We start from the raw sequence: 19471 nt of genomic DNA, 5'->3' as shown, positions 1-19471 counted from the left end.
TCTTCTGCTAATGATTAGAACTCGCCAGTCAGACTCCTGCGCTGTTTGTGTTTGTACTCACTCTCTCGCACACCAAGAGTTTCCAGCCAGGCTTTCTTATAAAGGTATCGTTAAATGGAAAACACTTGAATGCTAAGTGCTGTTTACTTTGATTGCGCACCCAAATAACTCATAAGAGAGTGTGAGTATGCGTAAAAAGCCAGACCGGGGGACGCATGTTTGCACGCACACGCACTATTCCAAGCCCGAGCCGCCGGGGGATCGACTCGAGACACGCTGCGGCTCCTCGCCCTCAGCTTTTAGCAGAATGGATGCTTATTGATACTGCCGCGCTCGACTGCACGGTGTGCGGTTTCCAGGGCGACGGCCGCAGTCCGGGACAACAGACGGAAATTTATGGACGCGCTAAATCTTCCAGGGACAAAAAAATGTGCGCGCAATAGATGTCACCGTCGCTGGAGTCTGTCTTGATTCGAGCACTTTGCTGACAGCTCGCCCGCGGACTCTGGCTATGAAAATACAGTATTGTTAAGCAGTATTTCAAAACAAGACTAAAGCAGGGCCAAAACAAGGCTGAAGCTTCACCTCTTTACCGGGCACAAAACAGCGACAAAAACGAGGATGGAAACACAGTAAAAAAGGCATAAAAAAAACATCAAAAATGCATAAAACAGGTGAAATGAAAAAGCAACAAAACAGGCGACAAAAACGTAACTAAACAGGCGGCAAAAAAGCACCAAAAATATGGTAAACTTAACCTCTTAACCTCTTAACCTCCACCGTCAACCAAATCTAAGAGCTTCTTGGAAAAAACAAAAGCGTCAAAATAGCCACAAAAACAAGGACGGAAACACAAAAAAGGCATAAAAAACCCATCAAAAATGCATAAAACAGGTGAAAAAAACAGGCGACAAAAACATAACTTATCAGGCAACAAAAAAGCAGCAAAAACACAGCCAAACGGGTGGAAAAAAAGCAGCAAAAACACAGCAAAACAGGTGGAAAAAAGCAGCAAAAACACAGCAAAACAGGTGGAAAAAAGCAGCAAAAACACAGCAAAACAGGTGGAAAAAAAGCTGCAAAAACACAACAAAACAGGCAACAGAAAGTGTCAAAAAAGCACGGAAAATGTGACGACAACACTGCGACAATGCAAAGCTTTCCAATGAGGCATTACAGGGGCCTATAGAGGCCGTAAGCCCCAGTCGAGAAGCTTTTAGATTTGGGTAAAGCTGAACTAGAGAAAATGCGCTCGGTTAAGGCGGGGATGAAGAGGTTAAGGGAATGGATAAAATGTACAGAAGATTATGACTGAAACTGACTTCTAGGCTTGTTGCATTATGGATGTTGCAATAAAAAGTGTATAGTGTGCTGCCCTACCAGGTTTATTACACTAAATACAGTACAAATAACCTAGAGCTTTAGTTTCTTGTTGGAGACTATGGTGGCACCAACATTCTTATTTAGTCTGAAAGTAATATGTAGAATAAACTGATATTACAACGTATGAATGTAGACTATTCTGATGAAAAAGAGCTGTTTAAAGAAAAGATAGAGACATTAATGTTTCTCCGACATCTGTATCTGTATGAACTAAAACGTATTAAAGTTGGGATTGCCAGTAACTCCCATAGTCTCAGCTGACATCCGTGGGAAACACTGAAGTGGTTGGGGCACAAATCCTCCCCATTTAAGCAAGATTACTGATGAACTTCGCCTTAAGACGCCTGAGGTAAGGACGGCCGAAACTCGGAGACGACTTTCAGAGACAGCCAGCGAGAGAAACAACACCCAGATGGACATTTTGACACGGGGCTTTAAACTTGGTGTCAACAGTGGAATCTACAATGAACAAACACAGATGAGTCAGACTAAACACAGACACACACCAGCTCCAAGCACCCGCCGCAGTGACCAGCCACCAAAGACGAACTACAGTGCGCTACTGTCCGGGCCGCCTCAACAAGAGCGTTACATTACCTGCACCGCGCTGGTATGCACGCTCGCCGCCTCGCACCGCCGCCTCAACCCATGCGCGGATTTGTTATGGACTCGGCACAAAAAGTTACGAAGGCGGGAAGAATGTACAACTTAACATTCTGTCTCGAAGGATTTGATGTCAGAACTTCATTTTTCCCTGGTTTGATCTCGGAAGGTCATATACTTTATAAAGAGGTACTTTTATTAAGCCCCTATCCAAACATTTTAACACATTGAAGTATAACCCCCATAAAACAAGCGGCATTTTAAACAATCGCCTGTATTTCTATCCCACCATTTCTTCCCGGATAATAAGCACATAATACTTACACAGCACTCCTCCCTCTCGCCCTTCCACTTTCATTGCCCATTTTCAGTGTCAATTTGGGGCTGATGTCATCCCCAAAGAGGGCCTGCTTAGTTAAACAGACTTTATTGAGGACTACGCTGCAGCCTCTGGCAAACAAAGACATTAAAGGAAGGCCTGGAAAAGCCATTCGCCGCCGCTTCTGTGGAGTGTCATCGTTGGACCGCTCCGACATTAGCAACATTTTGTACGGCTGTATAACTTTGTTTTTTGTTTCTTTTGATTTGATGCAATCCCAGCAACTATGGGCTATAAGTGGAGTCCAACTAGTACTCAATGAATCAAAGGGTAATTATGACTACAAAAAATAATCACGCTATGAATGTTAAAAAACTGCACAGCTATGAGTGAGAACAATGGAAACGATCTGCAGTTGTTGGGCCAGAATACGTAGTCGTTTGTTTTTCTTTCTATTTGTCAAAACTTTATATTTCTACAGGGTAATAAATATCGATTTTTCAACCAATAGATACTATACATTTAGTATCCCACAGCCACATACGAGTCAGAAAAGTGTGTGAAGCCAGTGGAGCTGGAGTTTGCAAAGGAAATTTTAGGTTCTTACACATACACGGGCTATGGATAGAAGAAAGACAGAAAAGGAGCCCCTGTTTGGGGAAGACATACTGACTCCACTCGGGGAGATTATATTTCGACCAGTGCCAGAATTAAACCCACAACCTCCTTGCTGAGAGGAAGAGGCACTAACCACGCTAACCCCAACTCTTCCTCTTCAAGTTTAATTATAAAACAGTAAATGATGCAACTGTATTTTCTCCAGCTTTCTCTCGAGACACGGGGTTACGGCTTAATCGGTTTGGCTTGTGATTTAGATCAGCGGTTCTCAACTGGTGCATCGGGACACGAAAAGTGGGTCTTGGTTTTCTTTCAGTGTTTATCCTTAAATAGAACCTGAGTCTGTTAAAGGAACAGGCCACCGTTTTTCCATGCGGAGATGTGTTCTTACCTGAGCTTAGACAAGTTGATGCGTACCTGTCTGGTGCTTGTCCGTGCCCGTGGAAGAGCGTGGTAGCTTCCAACTTCACCCCGGTTTGGAGCTATTGGAATATACGGGGCGAAGCCAAATGCTAACAACATCTTGGATCTTTTTGCGTGACTGAGGGCACACAGTTTTTCCATTCTGTGATATGTTCTTACCTGAGCTTAGACGAGTTGATGCGTACCTGTCTGGTCTTTGTGCGTGCCCGTGGAAGAGTGTGGTAGCTTCTAACTTCACCCCTGTTTGGAGCCATAGGAATACATTGGGAGAGTCCAAATGCTAGCAACATCTTTGGTCGTTATGCGTGACTGAGGGCACGCGTAAAGACCAGACAGGTCCGCATCAACTCGTCTAAGCTCAGGCAAGAACATATCTCAGTATGGCAAAACGGTGGCCTGTTCCTTTAAATGACTGGTGCAGAGTTCCTCAGGTTTATTCAATCGTTAAATCAACACTAATCTGTGGGGGAAAAAAGAGTTTCGCTGGTTCACATACATATTCTTATTTGTGTCGTTTTCTTTGGGTATGAGTCCGTACTAGTTGAGTTGAGAAGCACTGATTTAGGTCTAATTTGATCTTATCTTTTAATCTCAGATGGAGGGCAGGGACAAATATATAGGTTGGCGCTCCAAACTTGCTACTTTAACTTTATCGTTACGCCATTTGTCAAGCAAGTGTTTTGTTTTGTGAGAAGAGTTAAAGCGATGACAGAAATATTTATGATAAACCAGGTCGACACATCTGCAATATGCTTGTTATACTGTATGTTATATGTTGTTACACTACCATACATTTCTTGCCTTTTTGTTTTTCAGTTGTGAGCCTCGAAGGCCGCGCGGTGCACCTCGCCACCCTCGTGCAGGAGGCCGAGCAGCGCGTGTCTGAGCTGCAGACCCAGGTGAGCAGCGAGGGCCCCAGCGAGCGCGAGGCGTCCGACCGCGAGAGGCAGCTCAAGGCCTGGGAGTGGCGGCTCCGGCTCTTCCGTCGCATGCAGACCGGCTTCGAGCACGCCAGTGAGTCTCACTTTGATTACGGTCACGAAAGGAGTTTCACACGCAGTTTCGCACAGGCTGTTCAGATCAGTGTGGCACTTCTTTTCATTTCGTGCGCCCCCTTTTTCTCTCGCTGCTGGGCGTTTTGTCTGGGCACACTTAATGGCTTCCACACCGGGCTGCCGAGCGTATGACTGAGAGAGCATTCAGACGTCGAACGGTCGTACACTGCTTTAATTTTTAATAGGCATTCCATGACACTCTCAGCGGCGCGCTAGACAGCCGCCTCCTTAACACAGGCGCACTCTCACGCACACTCCCAAACCATTCTCCGCTTTCAAGCAAAAGAGGGCTTTCAGCACTTTGTAATTCCACACAGTCATGTCATTTAATAGTGTGAGAATAGGAGTGAAAGCGCAGTTGTAGCAGTTGATATCAAAGTTTCTGCCAGAACAACAATGACCGAGTTACAGGAGCGGAGTGTCCTTTATTGCACTCTGAATAATTTGCCACTGGATATCGCAATATCAATATGGCGATATATTGTGCAGCCAGTTAGCGCTCGTGCTTCACAGCTAGAAGGTCCTTTCTGTGTGGAGTTTGCATGTTCTCCAGCCAGGTGATTCTGACCATCAGCCTGGCCTGGTCAATTGCAGAGGACAAATTGTTGTATAATGATAAATAAAGCACCTTGACTTTAACCTAAAACAGCTATGCCCTGTAGTGGCCTTGTGCAATGCCACGGTACTAAATCATTATATGTTTTGCTCTAGATCCCCCTGACGCCCCCAGTGTGGTCCGCCTGTCCGTCAGCAGCAGCACCAGTCTCAGAGTGGACTTCCAAGAGCCTCTCTGTGTCAACTCTGCAGTGATCACCAAGTACAAAGGTGTCACACTCCCTGTCAAAATTCCCCTTGTGTACAAAGTCTGTGTGATTCAAATGCACATATGGACTCATGGACTTGCGCTGGTGTTTTTGCAGTGAGCTGGAGCAACTCGCCCTCCCTCAGCCCACTGTTGGGGGAGATGGTGGTGGAAGACACAACTCAGCTCCAGTGCAACATCACAGGACTCACTCCTGTAGGTTCCATCCGTTTGATTAATATCACAATATTATTATCCTGCTTTGAGGTTAAACAATAAGAGAAGCATCATCTGTTTAGCTAATGTTCATGTCAGGCCTTTTCAGTTCCCACGGTGTTCCCTTTACAAGCTCCAGATCAAAAGGTTGCTCTCACTCTAAGGTGCTTTAGGAGTGACAAAGCTACACAAAGAAAGGGTTACTTCTCCAGCTGCTGGGCTGAAGTAAACAACCAGTTCCTCACATTAATGATATTATTATTATTTACACATGATATTCTGATATTAGTATTATTATCTCAGTTTAGTTCTCCAACTTGCCGTTTTTATTACTTCAGTCACAGAAGTTACAGTCTCATCCTGACCCTTCAGTCAAAATCTTCCAGAAAACTATTGAAACGCATTTCATTTACTTATGGGGAACTGTAGGTCATTCTGCAAATTGAGCAACTATTCCGACACAGATTTTTTTTTTAAAAGGGTCACCTGATTTATGTGTGGCTGTTTCTCCTGTGAACATGCAGACAAATGGACGATCCCCTGGTTGTTTGTAATTGTGAGAAGAAACCCCTTCCCCCTGTGAGAGCTGCTCCTGTCAGTTGACAGGGGTCAAGGCGAGGTCAGGAAGTGTCGGCAGCCTCTTTGATTGATCTGGCTGAGAAAGGAGAGAGTGAGGCGAGCTGTCTGCACTGGTTATTGGGACAGGCTTCGATCTGTGTTACACCAGGCTTGAGACGCTTGTGTTCTGTTCTGTAATATTCTCCACTTTACTTTCAGGGCGCATATTACTACGTTCAAGTGTCCTCGTACAACATGAAAGGCTGGGGTCCCCCACTCGTGTCCACGCCAGCTTGTGCTTCTCCGTCCAGTAAGTCTCCACTATGTCAGTGCAGTTGTTTGAGATGAGAATCTCTGGTTCTGGATGATCTCACATTATTAAATAGAAGGATTAGGATGTGTGTGCCGTGTATGAACACAAAAGCCCTTGCAGGTTTCCCACACATAAAACAGCACTTGAACATTGCATCATTCCACATCCTTTTGATAGTGTGAATCCCACGTCATTGGAGGTTGCCTTGACATCATCCCAGGGGTGACAGCTGGACTCTCCTTGGGCAGTGAGCGGCGTGGGTGCAGGGACCCCCGCAGCAGACGTCAATGCCTGTAACTGTAGCCGGCGGGTGATGCTTGGGGCTGGCTGGCACAAGAGGCTCCCAAGTTCAGCCAAGAAGTTAACCGTGAAGTCATTCGGCCCAACAGCTGAGGTGTTGACTCACTGTTGCGGCGCTGTTGCCTTTTTTCTGTCCACGAATCTATCACACACTGATCAGATTCACCACACACAGGCACTGTCCACAGAGAGGTCAGGGCAGTTCATCTGAGTGAGTGTCAAGTGTAAACAGAGCATTCGACTGTGATTAGTGTGTGAATATAGCAATTCAGCACTAATTATAGTCAGCACTTTATGAGCCTGGCTTTAGGCCAGTTGCAGGGTTTTATAACACTTTAAGTTAGAAAGAATTTGTAAATCATAAACATGATCACAGTGGACTATGAGAAATAAAAAGCTCATTGTATCTGAGCGTATAACTCAGGAAGGAAACACTGTTCAGCTGTTAGCAGCTTCAGTCTGAAGGTGTTCCCTCAACACCAGCAAATACTTTAGTTTTATAATTTTATGTCAAGGAGATTACCATGTTGTCAGTGTTAAACCATTTGACAACATAAATAAATGAAAGTCTAATTGTGTTTATTCAAAAGGAATAATCCTTGTTATTGATTAATGTTTTCAGCACTGGGTGAGCAGAAAGAATATTGTTAGAACTATAATAGTAATACTATGGTTGTAGGGTAGTAGTATTAATGTAGTATAGGCCAAGTCACAACATAGTACTCGCAGTACTGTATTTTAGTTGTACTCTAATGTTAGTAGTGGATGTGCTGGCACTCGTACGGCACATCTGGAGAACACATGAGCGTATTTGTCCTCATCAGCACCATGTTTTTCAGCTAACTGTGTGAGTCTTCTTTTAAGACTGGGCTTTCCCTCTTTTTTGATTTTTTTTTGTGACTGTCCCCCTTCCCCCCTCTCTCAGAGCTAATTTAGATGTTGCGTGTTTGTGTTTTCCATTTGGGCCTACCACTGGAAATATTTGCATGTCTGTGCTGTAGCGCGCTGCACGGCCCCAACAGTGGGGGCCTTATGCAGGGCCATGGACGCCCATTAAAGGGCCCACTTGTCCTGCTGGGACAGGCACCTTTCCGGGAATAGAGCTCACCGTGTTTGTGAGGCGCGCACCCTCCAGGGGGCTCGGGCCCAGGGAGTCGGCTGATGGGAGGGGGGGTGATGGGGTGGGGGGCTCAGCGCTGACACATCCTTCAGTGAGACGCATGGATCCTGCTGTCTGGCTCTTGCTTTGGACATGTGGACAGACTGACACACACACGACAGACAGAGTATCAGTCGGTTGTATGTGCTGTGTGTGATGTGTGTAAGTCAACCACAGTGTTCTCACTCGGGGGGGGGCTACTGTTTCCTGCAAACGCCACTATTAGACCTGGACCAGTCCTCAGTGTTTAGGGCTAAGGCAAAATACAGACCATCTCCCTCCAAATACTTGACTGAGCCAGTCTATTAGTCTCACCGCCATGTTTACAATAAAACATTAGACAAATAAATCTACTGAGCACGTCATCGCTGCAGCTCCTCTACGTAGCTGCTGCCGACTGCACTTTTGATTTGCCTTTTCCATTGAAGTCAAACACAAACCTGTTCAGCTTATTTTCATTTGACTTACGTTATTGCTCTGCCATCTCTTTAGAGTTATTCCAAATAAACTAAATACTGCTGATTCAAGTGCAGTCTTTGCCAACTGTTTTGTCTCGATTGATCTTTCATTTCACATTATAGAGTTGATTACAATGGAATAGATTTGTATCGATCATCTCCATGTAAATGGTCTCGTTCCTCTCTTCGCAGGTTGGAGGGACGTGGATGGCCGTGCACCGCGGCTCAGACAGAAGGAGGCACTGGACCAGCTCTTGGATCAGATCAAAGAAACTCATCGCCACTGCCTTTGCCATGGTATCCACCTATTCTCAATCATAAATGTACTTGGTTCTTCTGCACCCTTTACATGGGTCTGCTAAATTCATACAGAGGCAGTGACTACGCACCAAAGTCCAGACTCGAGCCTACTCGAATATGGAATTACCTGCTGTAAATTCTTGGGCGTAATAACAAACTGAAACTAGATGACTACGAGTACACCTGACCTTAAGCCCCAGATCCTGTTTTAGTGCAGGGTCGGGTGAAATGAGGGATGCTGACCGTCAATGTGTTTCTGGACCAAGCATGTTTTTTGTTCCTAATCAGTCCCATTATGCTTTAAAAACAACCACTAGACCGAGACCTACTGTACCACCATATTAAATAAAACATAGTCATGGAGTCATTGGGGTTAAGGATGCTGTAACTATGGGAGAAAACAGTTCAACATCCTCAGCTGGATGTCTCACCAGCCCCTTTCACTCTGAGCTGTACTGTCAAATAAAGCCTACAGGCCAAAAAAAACGTATTCAAGACAAAACCAGAAAACATAGTCATAAGCCAAATTCACACATGCTAAAGTCCTGCTAAAGTCAGTATTTTCTTCCAAAAATCCCGACTACAAGTGCCTTTGGGGCTGTTGTAAAGAAACAGAAGCCCTGACTTTGGCAGGTGCAACACCGCTGTGTTCCATGTCACTCTGATGGACACTGTACAATCCCAGACGCAGCAAGTACTTTGGAGGCCTGTGCACCCCAAGACGCTATGCCACCCTAAAAAATAACACCCTGCTCCCACCCCACCGCAGCACCTAGACCCCGCGTCCACCCCACCGCAGCACCTAGGCCTGTCCTGTCTATTGGCAGCCCCTCAGCATCTTTCCATGACTCAGCCCTTCCTCAGCTTCAATACGGTCTTCTCTTCTGTCTGAGACAAAATGCAGATCGCTCACACTCAAGCTGTTTATATCCCCTGCACTACTGGTCCCACAAGTGTCAGAATCTGTCCACACTGACTGCTTCACATAACGGCGAACTGCAGTTAGCATTAGCCACTTGTCCCAGGCCTCAAACAGACGCACCACTTACTATTGTCCACTGTTGGCTGCGGGCTATTTGCAGTAGGGTCTGGGCTGTGGTATAATAGTGTGTATTGAGTGCCTCAGCTTCTTCAGACGGGCAGTGATTGAGTTTGAGAGTTCAGGCTCGGTAGCCAAGGTGGCGTGTCCCGGGGTCATGTTTGTTATTCCTGTAAGAGACGAGCTTGGGCTTGGAGTCGAGAGAGGGCATAAATTAACACTGACTGGTGCTGTGGGCCCCCCCCCGTTCTCGGCCCCCAGCAGCCCGCCTGTCGCCCTGTCTACTGTCCCTACATATAAATACATACAGAGAGACAGCCACGCACATAGGCACGCTTGTACACACATGGACACACAGCAGTAATTAAGTACATGTTCTTTTTCAGTGACTCCCATGTCCATGTTGAGACCCGCACCCCCCTGCTTTAACCCCCCCCATGTGAGAGCAGCTTATTGCTCACACCACCTTCTCTCTCCTATCCAAACACTATTAATTAAACTGTGAAAGAGGCCTTGACTAACACAGGCGGCCCAGCAGCCGAAGCCACTTGTCTGTCTTACTCAATGTCAAACAGAGAGCCGGGCCAGGACGACTGGAGCTAAACACTCTGGCAGAAAAATCTCAGGAGGTGTTTTCTCTGCACCTCGGCTCGTCCAGAGAAAATTAGCTGCGTTCTGAGCTCTGAATGGAGGGAATTATTGGCTTTAAGTGGAGTGTGATCACCTGGGAGGGGAGGGCATCTGGTGCTCTGCGTTTCTAATGAGCTGGGAGGCGCGTTATCTCAGCAACAGACGTCCACACAGCAGCGCACACACTTTCGCCCGGGCGCGCGCTCCTTCTCCTCCGCCGCCAGCCCCCTCCCGGCCCACTAAAAATAAACACGTCCCCATAGACTTCACTGACCTCCCTGTCAGTGAGTGGCAAAGGGTTAAGACTTACACGACACATAGACACACATTAGCGCAGCTCCTTGGCTCCACTCGTTCGCCCGCAGCCCGGGACGTGCCATGCTCCAGCGGCGATAGTATGCGCAGGTAAACAAACAGGCTCGCAGATACACACTCGGTTAGTGTCCCTCGGGGAGCCGCAGCTAGTGGTTCCCTCAAGGCCCGTAGTCTGCCGCTGGCCGTCAGAGCCACTGTCAAACGGTGCCACGCCACTGGAGCGCATGAAATGTCCCAAAACATTCCACTCTCCGTGTGTTGTTGAACGTGTCAGGTTGGTTGTCAATTAAGTAACGGCCTGTCAGCGCTGGCCGTGTTTCTACAGTTTGTCAGGGCAGGGCTTGTGTGTGGGAAAGTCACTAACAATTTTCCAAATAAAGTAATAAAGAAATGCTCAGTGAATTATATTGATTTTTACAAAGCTTAGCAATAGGATGCAAAAAAAAAAGCGGTTGGATAGCTGAAAACCGCGAAGAAAACACAAGAAATATGCAACAATCAAACAATTCTCTCACAATAACATGAAGCCTATATCTCTACATTTATATCACAATTGTTTTGACCTTTCTGTCTCACACAGAGCAATGTAAGGCTCCGCAACAAGGACGAAAGCATTCTGTCTCCAAAAGCCTCCGACACCTCTTCCAATCCACCAGCAAGTTTGTCAAAAGTTTAAAAAGGTGCGTCATCTTGAAAGGCAAAATAAATGTTAAATGTTACTTTGTTAATTTTGTTTTAAATTTTCCTTTAGAGGGCTCTACATGACAACGATAATGTACAGAGACGACAATGTGTTGGTGACGCCTGAAGACCAGATTCCTATCGTAGAGGTGGAAGATTCCTACTCCAACTCCCTCATGCAGGACTTCCTTTGGTTCACTAAGGTACCAGGCCTGAGAAGACTGATGTTTGAAATGTAGTTTTAACAACACTGCATGGTCTGAAGTTACTATGTGCATGAATTCTATCGAGAGTCATAAGTGTGGAGAGAATTTATTTTAACTCTAATGCACTTCAAAACCCTTAACGCTGGGATTTGGCGCGCCTTTAAACGGCGTCTACACATCTGATTTAAATAAACTGCAGAGTGTATTGACACAGTTCTGAGACACGATCGGAGCCAACATTCTCGGCCGGTGCTGGAGATGTGCCCTTCACTGCGAGGGGCATGAATGAAACAGATATTGTTTTATTGCAGGTCTCGTATCTGTGGGAGGAGATCCCGTGGTTACAACAGTGTCTCAGTCCCACCCAGACGTCCTGTTCCTGTACGCTCCAGACACGACTGAAGATGCTACAGGCCATCGCCCATCTACAGGTGACGCATTCAGAGAAAGTAGCTTACCAATAGAATGCAATGCAGTGTGTTGTGGTCAACGGTGTCAAATCACCCTATTGAGAGTGCACAGTGGGAGCACCACAGGGCTCCATTCTAGGACCGGTTCTTTTTTCTATTTGTGCTAATTCAAATTGGGTTGCGCTGTCCTCAACATGAATTCTATCCTCTGTGTTTCTCAGGGTATGCTGGGAACACAGGATCTCGGCCAGGTGTATTTTGAGCCCATCAAGGACAAACACGGAAACGCGCTGCTGGTTCTTCTAAAGGACATGAACGTGTGTCCGAACCTGGACGGGGTTCGCTGGATGCAGCTTTGCAAACTGCAGCTCCAGCGCAAGTCCATCTCTTCCCCAGACGAGCCCACCGCACTGGACACGCTCCTCATCACGCTCCATGTAAGAAATACCAAGGAATAGTGCAATCCACATCGATGTCTGCTTCAGTTTCGGAATTCAGCTGTCGAGGGAACCAGGCATTTTCAATGTGGTGTTTGTCAGCAGCGGTTGTGGTTTTATAAGTCTCATTCCTCTGATTCTTTTTTTTTTTTTTCACCCGGAGACTTAGCGAGATGAAACAGAGCAGCACATTGCGTTTTGTCATCACGAGTACACCAAAAGTACTGGGAAACATTTATGTAATGCTTTTAAACAGACAAACCTCTCAAACGGGGATTGTAAAGTCAAATGTGCTTGCAATTTCGAGAGTTACTCAGACACTTTGTATAAACAAGCATCATTCATTTGGCACACTTTGCTGTCTGTTGTTCCACATTCCAGTGACCTGCCATTATCCTCACCAGAATTGTTTATTTTCTCGTTGTACTTGTCGATCTTGGAAACCCCCTCTTTCGATTACTAAGATGTGAGGGTCTGTATCAAACTGTGCTCTATTGTCATAATCCAACTACTGCAGTAATACCGCATAGCCAAATAGGGGAGGGCTCAATCTCGACTGAAACCACAAATTGATTTCATCTACATGTCCGAAATATCTTGAGCTCATTGTTGCAGGGCTGTTTTGTCTCCAGTGTAAGCTTGCGGTTCCGAAACAATCGTGGAGTCTGTCGCTGGCAAAACCGCCGTTCACTGAAATATTTGTTTTGTGGCCAGTCCTGAAAAGAAATGTTTCAGAATCCAGAATGTTGAGACTTGTTGTAGATTCTAGAAGACTCGCTTAACCCTCTTGTGATCCCCAGGAGAAGTTGGCGTTCCATCGGAGAAGTCGAAAGGTCCTGTCACCGGGCTTGTACCTTGGATACTTGAAGCTATGCACCTCCATGGAGCAGATCAGGGCGCTGGTACCTCAGAAACTGCCCAATGTCCTGTGCCACACCAAGATACGGGACAACTGCAACGTGTCCAGGTCAGGCTTAAGAGCAGAAGGAGCATTGGGCTTTGGTAACGCTGGCTCACTTTCTTTGTGTGAAACGGCCAAGCCACAATGAATAGAATCTTCCTCAATCCACTTCCACATGATTATGGCTGAAAAGTCATATTATTTTTCAATTTGAAAAGGCAAAGAAAAATTTAGACCTGCATTCCTCATATTGACCGCGGTTTTGTGGATCGGGAAAATTTTACGATGCCATGTTTTCTAATGGCTGCTCTTTTTAGCATGGCTCAATGGTATGAGCTGCAGCACATATACAGCCTCTAATGCAGAATTTGATTATGGTCGACAGCAGTTTGTAGTTTTTCCTCTTCACTCTAATTTGCAGGCGTGCTGTCCATGGTGCTGTCCGCTGTAATAGATCTATAAAAAGGCCTGTGCATCTTTAATTAGTCCTCTCCATGACACTTTAAAGTTCAGACCAACTTATGTTTTGAATCAGTGATGATTTTTATGCAATTTCACAGTAAATTCTGACAGATATGCCCTGGAAGTTTAGAGTACAGAAAAGCTAGAATTAATAAAATGCCTGTGTGTTGTTGCAGGGAAGAGTGGCAGTGGCTGCAGGCGCTCTCCTCTCTGGACGAGAGTCTGGAGATGGACCATGACATACAGAGCGCCCCCCACAGGCTGCTGCAAGATCTACGCTGTGCTATTAAAGACCTGATGGCCCACATCAATGTAACAGGCAATCAGGTCAGATTACACTCTTGTTCAGCAGTGGGAATAGCCACAAGGCTGGGTGATTGTCTGACATTGAGAAAATCTTAACAATATGGTGTTACCAGAGCGTTCTGTGAACATGCAGAGGTGAAAGGGTCTAAATGTTTTCGTCATCATGTGTTTTCAGGTGCAGGACTTCCGTATCTATAGTCAGGAGGTGGTAGAGTTTGGGGAGAAGGTGTGTTTCCTGCTGCTGCTTCCTCCTTCAGATGAAGTGTGCACGGCTCCTGGTCAGAACAACCCCTACTCCCCTCGCTCCGGCTTCCTCACGCTGCCTCTGCAGATCTTTGAACTGGGTCAGTCCTCAATCACTGCAGCTGTTCAGTTGTTTACTGCCTTTTTTCTTTTTCACATTTGTTTACTCTGTGGATTTGATTTGATTTTTTTAAACCCTGTCTTCCATTGTAGTGCACTTCAATGCCTACTGCCCCAGCTTCATCGGCCAGTACTGCAGGGTGTCGGCGTTGCTGGAGCTGGAGTCTCTGATGTCCCAGCAGGCTCTGAGGGAGGCCTTCTCTGAGGCTGAGCTGCTGGCTGCCAAGAAGAAACACCAGCAGGTCCAAGACCACATGCAGGTACCACACGCACATGCTGGCAAGTTGCCGCTGCAACATGTTGAGCTGAGATAAACACCATGAATCCTCCTGTTCTACAGCAAATGGACGAGGTGTGGAGAGATGTGCGCTGGATCATGGACGCGTTGCAGTATGCTCGCTACAAGCAGCCCACAGGAGGCATCTCCATCAGCTGGATAATAGACTTTTCCAAAGAAGTGCTGCCCGACAAGCCCGCGTCCACCTCCTCCCAGCTGGACTTTATGCCCTCCCCGATGCCCTCCCCAGAAGCCTGCCGCAAACATTCAGGTAAAACAGACAACCGAGCTGCAGTAATGTCCATAATGTCCATAATGTGAAGATATTATAGCTATTAAGTGTTGATTTGAAATGGGCAAATCTTGCAATATGATAAAAAAAAATTATAATGTTAGTATTCATCTTAATTACTGTAACTAATTGTTGGCTGGCCTTTCAGATTTCGCGGGCCTGTCAGATGAGGAGGGCTCCTCGGAGGTCTTCCTCACCACAGACAGTGACTATGACTCGAGTCGGGCTCAGAGTCCACGTGAACTGGACCTGCTGCCCCCCTCCCCTCTGTCCTGCACCGCGCCTTTGGAGTCCCGGGGCATCCTGCGTAGCGACGGGAGCAGCTCGGGGGGATGCATGGGCAGTGGGGGAAGAGGCCCTCTCAGAGACTGCACTCCGGACGTCCTGCAGGCCTCTGAGCTCAGCAGGGAGGGGGACAGGTGTGGAGGGGTGGGGATGGGGGTGCGGCGAAGAGGAGCCCCGGAGCTGTTCGATAGTGACTTCATTCTGCCCAGCCGGCAGATCGAACTGTTGCACATTACAGAGAAGAGGCAGGCCTTCTGTGTGAGGACCAGCAGCCTGGAGTTTCCCTCTACTACCTCAGCCCACCAGCAGCCTTACCCGCACGCCACGAGCTGCCTCTCCCCCTCCTCATCCCCACACAAACGCCTGCACAGGCCCTCCTCTGTGGATCGCTGCTGTCCCGCCGAACACCCCCCTCATCTGCCACCTGAACGCACCTTATCAGAGGACAGTGGCACCCAAAGGCTCACATCCCCGTCGCCCACGGCTCTCAGGAAAGGGTGTCACGTCACCCTCAGAGTGTATCCACAATACCGCACTGGTCTACCCAAAGACACAAGTGTCAAGGTACTACCGCAGGAACAGTCCTAGTTAGAACTGAACAATCACTACACACTAGGTACAGGCTTTGTGTCATAGTCATGTTTCGGCATGAAATGGCATTTGGTGTTTTTTCATTTGTTCCATGTTGACTGTTCTGATTTCTGTTCGTCATGTATCAATTTGTGAATTGTATCTGTACCATGCTTTGGTTTTATCTTTGCTATATGAAGGACAACAGGTTCAGGCATTTGCCACTGTAGCTGGTGCGGATATTTAATAATATCCAATTTTATTTATATATAATTATGCCAAAATGTGTAATGATTTTCACCATAGACCTCTGTGTGCATTATTTATTTGAGGAATAAACATGCATCTGTCTTTCTCCTCTGTTGACTAAGTGTTCCTTTGTCGACAGCTGTGTGTGACTCCGGGCACGTCTGCGCGGGAGATGGTGCAGTTGGTCGTTCAGGAGATGAACTGCGTTGCCCGGCGGCTCCTCGGCAGCAGCAACGATGGAGGAGACAGCGAGTCGTGTGGAGACAGCGAGCGCATGTACTACAGCCCCGAACAGTTAAAGCACTTTGGACTGGTGCTGGTCCTGGACAACAGAGAGAAGTGGCTGCAGGACGACTTCTGCCCCCTGGACCTGCAGAACCCTTGGCTCAGGGGCAAACTGTGTGTCCGCATCAAAGAGTACTCCCCTCTAGCACTCACGCACAGCCATGGTACGACTGTGTGACACCAGGCGCACACTGACCTCACCGCGCATCACCCACTGTCGGTCTCTGTGCTCCGTCTTACAACTGCAGCCGTAAAACTCTTATCTGAAGAGCTTCATGGGGATTTCTGTGAAACCTCTCCAACATCTTTTTTTATAAACTCCGCACTTCACAGACACTCATATGGACACCAAATGAACAATAACTCACAAGTCGATCTCTTCTGCTGTGATGGTCACCAGCGCACAGTGTGGAGCGAGCCAAACGGTGTTGTACAAGTGCTAAGTCTTTTGGTGCTGTGTCTTGCAAACAGATACTGAGAGCTCTCTCCTCTGTACAGTCAGTAGTAGTGTAGCCAAATAATAAAACCACCATGTTGAATTCAAACCAGCTCATTCGGATTCACAAAAAAATACAACTCAAGCAATACTTGAAACAGCATGTGACCCTTCCTTCCCACATCGTGCTCTCAGAGTACTGTAGAACTGAACCAGTTAAGTATTTTGTTGTGCTTAGTTTGGTGGTATTCCCAGATGCATCAGGAAGCGGTGCCCGTCAGTCTAGAGCCGAGTCTCCCCAAGGATTCTGGTGTGAAAGGGATGACTTAAGTTGTCAAGAGGCCCAGCGTTTGTAAACAAACTCGCATAGCACATATTCCAAACGGATTCTTGAACTGCTTTAGAAAAGTTATTTATGAAGTGACTCTGATATAGCGCCGCAGTGTCAGTCACAGTCTTTAAACCTGAAACCAGCTTTTATTTAACATTAAAAAGGACATAAACCACTACATTGATTTAATCTATCAACCATGTTGGTATGAGTCTTGCAATATTTCCAGATCGAGTGCTGAGCTTACATTAGCTGACATATGTAGCGGCTGAAAGGAGGAGGGTGACGTCAGTGGACCTGGCCTTCAGTCCCGTAGCATTCCAGGTTCAAAATGATGGAGAACATGCGTCTGCAGGATTACAACCGACTTTAAAAGTGTTTACAAAGAGCCCTGTTCCCTAAACCTCCACAATGTGTTTACGTGCAACTACTGTAAAAAGAAGAAAAAAAAAGAAAAAAAAGAGAAAAGAAAATCTACTGAGAAAAACAAGTGTTGTGAATCTGTTTATATGATGAAAAACGATATTATTGTGTACATAAAACAAGAGCAAAGCAGGGAATGAATGTACTGTATAGGCCCATAATGTGAAGGTAAATGAATGTGGGGTCAGAGGCCAGGGGGGTTTATGCTGCAGCCTGAGCTGGAGCGAGGGATTTAAGGTTTCCAGTGAAAAAACTTGCACCCCATGTTTACAAGGAGCTGTTGGCACATCCATCAGGCGCGTCATGAAGGAGACATCACGTCACTTTTTTTAAAATCTATTTTTATGGAACAATAAATGGATATTAAAAAAGAAAAGGCTCGGCTGTTTATGTGGCTGCTTGTCTCTTCGCCGCACACCACTCGAGGAAGCTCCTAACCTTCATTTTTACCCACCCAATAAAAAACAACGCAATCTTCAAATGACCTTATTTTACACATTGCGCTTCGAGATAGCCCTCAACTTTACAACCAGATGGATTTCTTTGCTGCACATCTTTGACGAGGAGCAGAACAAGCTTCCATTTCAAGCCGCAGATCGGATTTTCATAGGGGCTTATGCCTTTACTATGGGGCTCCGTCTATACTCATGATGCTATATTCCCACAAGTCAGTCATGGGGCCGATAGAAATGGGAACGAATGACAAATACTGGGCACTTGTTTCTGCAGATGCTATACCGCAATGACCTCATCAGTGTTTGACACCCAGTCGATGACAACAGAGCGGTGGGCAGCTGCAACTGGGGCACCACCAACAGTAACGCTACTATTCTATATGACAGGGAGTTTCTCAGTGTCAACGTCTCATTTAATATAGGTTTAGTGACTCATTGGAGAAAGTCAAGGAGGTCTTTAGTTCCTGTGCTACTTTAAATTTGCAGTGTATAAATCAATCGAAACCACAACGCAGCAATAAATGTGGACTGTTAGCGAGAGAAAGAGAGACGTCTGATGCCCAAAGGCAGATTTCCACCCAATAAAGATCCGGAAAATGGTCTTTTATGAAACTTGCTCCATTCATGTAGTCATACTTTGTGACTTTATATTTAAATAATATTTTCTCCATGGCTATTTTTATGATTTTTATATCAGGATCAGAATACAGCATTTGGTGCCAGGGCTAAGAACCTGACCTGGCCATTGTTAACATGTCAGTTCATGTTAGAGTGCCTGCAAAAACAGCCTAAGTGTTGAACATAATCACTTCATAATCATATGCGAAACATCTCTGAAACGCCTTTGGTAAGATGCTTGCTTTCACTCTCTAAGGTGGACATAGTTTACAGGGCATCAGTGATGTGCACAAGTTTGGTTTTGAAATGAAATTTTGGAAAGTGTATTAGCAATTTCTCTGACAAATGTTTGTCCAAGCAAAGGTTCTGTAGCCATCATCTGTACTGGGCTGTTTCAGTGCTGAGAACGTTTCTCCTCTAATCTGAAGAAGCTTCGTCAGCACTAAAGGTCTTTTAGCAGCAGGCTGACTATTATATAATTCATAAGAGTCGAGCTGGAAGTGGTTTGACAAGTGTAGTGAAAAAATACATGTCCATAAAAACATGTGCAAAAGGTGAATCCTCCAGCCAGGTGATTCTGACCACCAACCCTACTCCACATCATGGAGATGGGTCCCCGGCGCACCACTGCCGTCGACCACTGCTCCTTACGGGTTGTCCCAGCGGCATCGAAGGATGGGTTAAATGCAGAGAAATTTCCCTACGCGGACAATACAGTATACAAACAAACAAAGAAAATATGAAATACCTACGCTATTACCAAAATGACATATATTTGGTAACATGTTGATGATGATGATGATGATGATGGCCTACCCTTGTATTGCGCTTTTCAGGCCTGTATTACCAAGTTTTTCATAGCGCCACACTAGTCATTATTCAGTCACTCCATACTCGGTGGTGGTAAGCTACTTGGGGTAGACTGATGGAAGCAAGGCCACCAGCCTGTGCCATGGGCCACTCCGACCACTATATTCATTCTGGCCTATTGTA

The 19471-nt window shown here is 46.2% G+C and overlaps 1 protein-coding gene across 2 annotated transcripts in view; it reads left to right on the top strand.

The window, feature by feature from the left end:
• Nucleotides 1–17784, top strand: part of ankfn1b (ankyrin repeat and fibronectin type III domain containing 1b) — a 97392-nt gene extending 79608 nt beyond the window's left edge. For both annotated transcript variants that reach the window (XM_079576736.1, XM_079576735.1), the window contains 16 exons: nucleotides 4163–4360; nucleotides 5113–5226; nucleotides 5322–5419; nucleotides 6197–6287; nucleotides 8400–8504; nucleotides 11072–11171; nucleotides 11243–11375; nucleotides 11690–11809; nucleotides 12010–12225; nucleotides 13026–13192; nucleotides 13765–13915; nucleotides 14070–14238; nucleotides 14351–14517; nucleotides 14598–14805; nucleotides 14975–15675; nucleotides 16070–17784. In XM_079576736.1, coding sequence (XP_079432862.1) covers nucleotides 4163–4360; nucleotides 5113–5226; nucleotides 5322–5419; nucleotides 6197–6287; nucleotides 8400–8504; nucleotides 11072–11171; nucleotides 11243–11375; nucleotides 11690–11809; nucleotides 12010–12225; nucleotides 13026–13192; nucleotides 13765–13915; nucleotides 14070–14238; nucleotides 14351–14517; nucleotides 14598–14805; nucleotides 14975–15675; nucleotides 16070–16393 — 3062 coding nt within the window. In that variant the 3' untranslated portion in view covers nucleotides 16394–17784. The remainder of the gene's footprint in view (nucleotides 1–4162; nucleotides 4361–5112; nucleotides 5227–5321; nucleotides 5420–6196; nucleotides 6288–8399; nucleotides 8505–11071; nucleotides 11172–11242; nucleotides 11376–11689; nucleotides 11810–12009; nucleotides 12226–13025; nucleotides 13193–13764; nucleotides 13916–14069; nucleotides 14239–14350; nucleotides 14518–14597; nucleotides 14806–14974; nucleotides 15676–16069) is intronic.
• Nucleotides 17785–19471: the final 1687 nt, after the last annotated feature.

Source organism: Gobius niger (genome assembly GCF_951799975.1).
Source record: "Gobius niger genome assembly, chromosome: 19".
NCBI classification, from domain to species: domain Eukaryota; kingdom Metazoa; phylum Chordata; class Actinopteri; order Gobiiformes; family Gobiidae; genus Gobius; species Gobius niger.
The sequence above is the reverse complement of the archived record's forward strand: the minus strand, read 5'-3'. Positions and strand labels throughout refer to the sequence as shown.